Here is a 6000-nt window from a genome sequence, read left to right on the forward strand (position 1 = left end):
TTATATTACTGCATAATAAATTTACTCATAATCTTGTCTTTGTAAACTACTGCCATGCCAGAATTTATTGACTAACTTCTTCCACGGCAAATGTAGTTTGCTCTCGCAGTCTCAGTCCGTGTCAATCTGTCTTCAAAGTATTTGATTAAATTACAGCATCTCTCAATACAGCAGAATACTGAGTAGGGGTTAGCTTCATGAATCACTTCGTCTCTTGCCAGTCAGTATTTCTTCCGCAGAAGCTGTGGTATGATCGCTTCTCCGGGAGATAGTTCCCTTTCTTTTGTCTTGTTTGCTCCTCGGTATCAGCCTTTGTCTCAGTTTGTCAGCGTCTTTGTCGGTTAGGATTATTCAGGTGTCTGCCGTTTTGCTTGTTCTCGTCGTGAGCAGGCTTTGCGCTCCCCCAGAAGACTCCACCTGCACAGTCCCTGGGCGTTAGGGAGGGAATACACTCGTTTCTACCTGCAGCTGTAGGGGCCTTTAGAAGCACAGAAACGAGCTTGCACTGAGAACGATGCCTGCAGCATTCTGGTAACATTATGATTTCCCACTTTAAACATTGTCACTCCGTGTCTTCATTTCATTTCTTAATTGGGGACAGATCTATTCATGAGAGTTTATGGTGTAAAGTCAGTTCAAGTTACAGAAGTGCCGTGCACATGCTCCAAGCAAGAAACAATAGTTACCACGTACGGTAGCTTGAGAATGAAAGGTTTTTGGTTTTTTTTTAATGTTAAATGGAAATGATTCACTTTACATAATGTTTTCCTCCTTACAGGTAAAATATCTTCCCCTGAGTAGTCTGCTAAAGAGTAAAAATATTAACATTAGTATTTCACAGTTCCCCCATTCCCTTCAGTAGTCAACCAGAAGATCATCTCTAAAGGTTTCCTTTATGAATGTTAGGTAGGGCTTTTAAAGTCCCCCAGCATAGTAGCTTACAACAGTGCTACATTATATAGCAGTTTTCTCACAGAATAATTTTAATTCTGCATGTTAAAAACAGGGTCTACAGCCAGCCTTTTTAAAAAATGAGCCAGCTAAATCTATGTTTAGGTGTCTAAATAAGAAACCTACTTTAGGGTAATGAACGACCAACCAGAGATGCAGGTGTTCAGCATCACTGAAAAGTAGGCCACCTATAGGGATATGTAAAGAAGACTGTACACACCCAGTTTTGATAATATTAGCACTGGGCTGTGTTTCATGCTTTCTTATCAGCACCAGTGAAATAGAGACAAAATGTAGGAAAGATGTTCATCTCCTTCATAGCATTATTTATTGTGGTTTCTTACTTATACCTGAATGCTTTAAAAAAAAAAAAAAAAAGGACATTTTTACATCAAATAAATTTCCTATGAACTCTGGAATATTTCCTACTCTTCTTTGTCTAAAGGACAAAAAATGCTCATTACATACCCCAAGTCAATACAATCTGTGCAAAGTCATGTAGATTCTCTTGAAATGCTGCCATATTAAACATACTGAATATTCTGAATATTTTTATAAATGCTAAATATCCCAATATATCCATAATTAAGCTTGCTTATCCACAATGAATATGTATCTTAATTTGGAATACACGAAGCAGCATCCGAAGACCTGATTTAGTAGGCATGAATTCAGGGAGTGCACTCCAATTGCTTATACTCAGCAAGACAAAAGCTGGCTCCCCTTCGGAAGGGGCCCTGCAACCACGTGTATCTCGAAGCTGCTGAAATTCTTGAAGCAAAGCTCTCCTAAAGCATGGGGTCATTTCAGAGAAACTGCCTGATGCTGCAACATTGCAACCAGAAGCCCAATTCCCAAGTGGATTCAGTGGCACAGGAGTGAGTCTGGCCTGCTTTTGCAAAATGGTGACAGCAGTGGTAGCAATTTCTAATACATACGCCTTGCGTTTAACTTCCTCTGTTGCATTTTTAAGAACATATAAAAACTTGGCCTGCTTTAGGAATATACTTTATCCTCTATCAGTGCTGTGTCAAACAATATGCTCTAAAAATTTTCAGGGACAAGTAATTGGGTGCTCAAAAGGCATGATTTGTTGGTTAGCAATGAGGAAGAGTTCTGTCTAATTGAGAGTATATATCCGCGCGCGCGCACGTGTGTGTGTGTGTATACACACACATATATTTGCAGTGCTGGAGCCAGAGACACCAAATTCTCTGCCTTTTGTGTGAGTGACACGAGCAAAACCCCCAGAACACCAACCTTTGACCTCTCTGGAAAAATGGCCTTTTACTCATGGAAAATCAATTAAAAGCTAAAGCCCAGAAAAAAAAAAAAAAAAAAGAACTTTTGGTGTCATCGATACCTCTGGCTGAAGCTTTCTGCATGCCAAAAGGCAGTGAGGGTCCCTTTGTGTGAAAGAGCCGTGGACACCACAGTTCTTGGGCCTTGTTCACTGAAGAGAGAGGTGCTCAGCAGGTCCTTTGTGACGGGGTAAACCACCTTCATTAAGGAGCCCATAAGCCTGAATTTTCTCCACTATAACTGTTTTAAAATATTTCTTGTAGTGTTCAATACTTGAGATAGAATAAATGTGTATAGTCAGAATTTGGGGGATAGACAGACTGGAAGGAACCATCAAGAAAACTATATATATATATTGCAAAGGAGCTTGGGGGAAAGGCTGGTGGCATCTGTTACCTCTAATATCTTTTCATGGACCAGCTCCAGTACAGCCCTGCTTGTCCTAAAGCAACTTTGGAGAGAAGGGGAAGAGGAAAAAAAAAAAAACCAGAATAAAAAGTTATTTAAACCATTGGTTTCTGGGTTTGGTTGGGGTTTCTTTTTTGCATTTGAAATTTCAGCACTGTCTGTTAGAAGTCCTATTTATGACATTTGTTCATATGAAATGTCTTGCCCCAGTTCCTTGCAGAGTTTCTTCTAAAGATCATGATTAATAGTTCAGTCCTCATTATTGCAAATGTTATTTTTAAATAGTTATTCTGAGAACAAGAATTCCATTAATCAAAATAATAGATAATGAACAAATAAATGGCAACCTAATTTGTCTCGTTCATACATATGGAGATTATAATGCAAACAATCAAGGAATCATGGAGGCTGCTCTACTGGCATCTGAGTAATATGCACATACTGTATGTCCGTTAGTTTATGAGCATTATAGACAGGATTAGCAGCTGTAGTTCTTGTCCCAACACTTTCCCCTTGCCAGCAAACTGGAGCAGTATCTGTGCTCCGAACTGATCATTGCACTTTATTTCAATGTCATGCGATAATCCGTCTCCAACATATTAACATGCACACAAACTGCTTTTTTCCTGTTAACTGGTGAAAAGTCCTAGAAGTTGGTATGAAAGCAGCTTTTGGTGTGGAAGCTATAGGTTTCACTTAAAAAAAGATCTGCTGTTTTTCCCCTTTAAAATGCTGCAAGTGAAGAAAGCCTACTTTTTAAAATGGTAAATGTTTCACTTCAGGAAGAATTCAATCCAGCTATGTATCAGCTGGTTCAAAATCTGGCTGCCCCCTCGGGCCAGTGTCAGCACAAGGGGGTGAGCCACTGGGTGGGTTTTGGCACGCAGGAAGCTCAGGTGCTGTTTCCCGGCGAAACTGGGAGCACAGCCGTGCATCCGAGGGGTCCAGCCACCCACCCACCACCCTGCCAGCTGGGAGGAGGATGGATTACCGCTTTCACAGCCCGTGGGTGGGTGATGCCCAGACCTGCAGGGCACGCCTCTGTTGCCCAGCACCCTGCAGGCTATCCATCCCCAAAAAGCACACCTAATTACACCCCTTTTTTCAGTTCTTACCCAAGGAAACTGGGGCGAGGCGCCTGCCGTCCCCTCCCTTCCCTCCTTCCCTCCTCCCCCGGCTCGGTGAAACCCTGCCGCGCTCCCCCGTGTACGTAGAGCTGGTTCGATACGAGACGTTTTAATGATGAATGCCTCCTCCTGGAATTGTGGCTCTGTCTCTCAGGCATGATGCAGCCGCGCAAAAATGTAAAGCATCTTTCTTGGTTTACTGCAGGAAATTCAGCATCCAACTAAGGAAGTTTTATCACATCTCTCATTCAGTTACTGTTTCCTACATTTCAAATATACTGCCGTCTGTACAGCAGCTTTTTTTTTCTTTAATTTTGTTGCAAATCTTTCCGACTTAAACCAAACTTTGACTGGTAAATGTCATGAATCTTGGGCCAGGTTTAATTAGGAATTTTCTAAATCTATTAACAAAAGAGATGCACTTAATACATTATGTCAACCAGAGCTGGGCTTTCTTTAGCTATTTCGAGGGCTGCCATAGGCACAGCTTGAAACTTGCTGGGATTTTACATGGGTGCCGTATTTTATGTTGCATTAATTTAAAATGGTCTGTTTCACTTCATCAAGACTTTAGCTTAAGGATAATGCATTTATGTAAGATTAATCTTGCCATGTTGTTTTAGGATCAGGATTGTAAACTGCATTGTTCCGACAGTGATGTTCTAAATGTCATTTTAAAGCTTTTCTTGGGAGCTGCAGGCTCCTGCTTATTCATGATGTTATCTTTAATTTCACTTGATTTTAGAATATCCCTGCTATTTTTTTCAACATGGTAATTATTCATGAAAATTGGCTAAAAAAATAAAAGATGACAAGGGGGGGGGCAGGGAGGGAAGGGAAGCTGCCTTAGCATTTGACAGACCTGCACAAGAATTCAGTTTTTCTTCTTTTAGCTGCCTCTGTGACCTCAAACTTCAGCCTTTTTAAAACGCTGATCTACTTATGAATCCCTTTTGGCTAGCTCAAAATTCTGCTTTTTGGAGGCCTCTTCTTCCCCTCCTTGTTCTCAGCCTTCTCTGAACTGCTCCATCAGACGCTATTACTTGCTCTTCTAGTCCATCAGGGACTTTATCTGGGCCTGACACACTTTGTCTTGCTGGAGGTGATTAAAAAACCCCCAAAACTTCTGACGCTGTGGGCCAAAATGAATGTACGTGGTGCTAATAAAGGGTAACGAACACGGGCAGGGCTTGCTGGAGGGTTGCATGTGGGAGCAGAGGCGCGAATGAGCTTTTCCCTGTGTCGCCCTTCTTGCAGGGGAGAGACCACGGCGGTGCGGAGGTCACCCACACGCTGCCTCTCCGGAAGGGAACCTAGAGCCCCGGCGGAGGAGCCCCCGCGCCAGCGGCCCCCACCCCGGCGGGCAGCACCGGCAGCCCCCCGCGCAGCCACCCGGCGCCCCGGCGGCTGCAGAGCAGCCTCCCTGCCAGCCATCACCTCGCCCGGAGCTGCTGCGTGAGGCTGAAACCAGCGCTCGGCGAGGAGGGGGGTGCCTCTGCGCTGTTAATCATTTTAAAATAAATGAAGATGCTACACAAGATATATATAAATTGACGTACTAATCAGTCCCATGGTTCCTTATTTCCTTTATAATAAACAGTGGAGTTGGCAAGCACTGTGGCAGCACAAGGCATCTATATTAATCAAGAGAAGTTTGAGACACTGGAAAAATTAAACTTTATGTGATTTGGACAGCATGAAGAAGTTAAGCACTGTAACAAAAACCTCCCTGATGCTCACAATGACTATTTGATACATTTGAAAAACAGCAGTGGATTCGAGGGCTGAAGAAGTATTAATTAATGAAACTGCCACTGCCTGTCATGCTGAAAAGCAAATTAAAAAAAAAAAAAACAAACAGGGAGAGAGAGGAAGAAGGGGGGGTGCAGGGAAAAGGTGGCATTTGGTGCTGAGAAAGCAATGCTTGATGAAGGATTAAAGGGACTAAAGAGAAAGACCGTCATTCTGCAATGGTTTGTTTCATTACAGTTTGGGGACCACTTGCATTTCTAGTGCTCTTGCTCTTGACTGCGCACCATTAATAGTATGTGAATATGGAAATTGAAACACTTCCAGAGAAAAGCTTCTATTCGCCTTTGGAAAAGAAAAGCTAGTCGAACACTAAGAAAAAAAACCAGGCTTCTGTGTTTCACTCTCAGGACCTTTTTTTGTAACAGGGCTACTTTCTTCGACCTGATCACAAAGGAAGTCT

At 42.5% G+C, this 6000-nt stretch overlaps 1 protein-coding gene across 1 annotated transcript in view; it reads left to right on the forward strand.

Moving 5' to 3' along the window:
* Positions 1-5105, forward strand: part of ZNF516 (zinc finger protein 516) — a 58511-nt gene extending 53406 nt beyond the window's left edge. The window contains exon 6 of the mRNA XM_075706146.1: positions 5046-5105. Within this exon, the coding sequence (XP_075562261.1) occupies positions 5046-5105 (60 nt within the window). The remainder of the gene's footprint in view (positions 1-5045) is intronic.
* The last annotated feature ends 895 nt before the right edge of the window (positions 5106-6000 follow it).

This window comes from Pelecanus crispus, chromosome 2 (assembly GCF_030463565.1).
Source record: "Pelecanus crispus isolate bPelCri1 chromosome 2, bPelCri1.pri, whole genome shotgun sequence".
Classification (NCBI taxonomy): domain Eukaryota; kingdom Metazoa; phylum Chordata; class Aves; order Pelecaniformes; family Pelecanidae; genus Pelecanus; species Pelecanus crispus.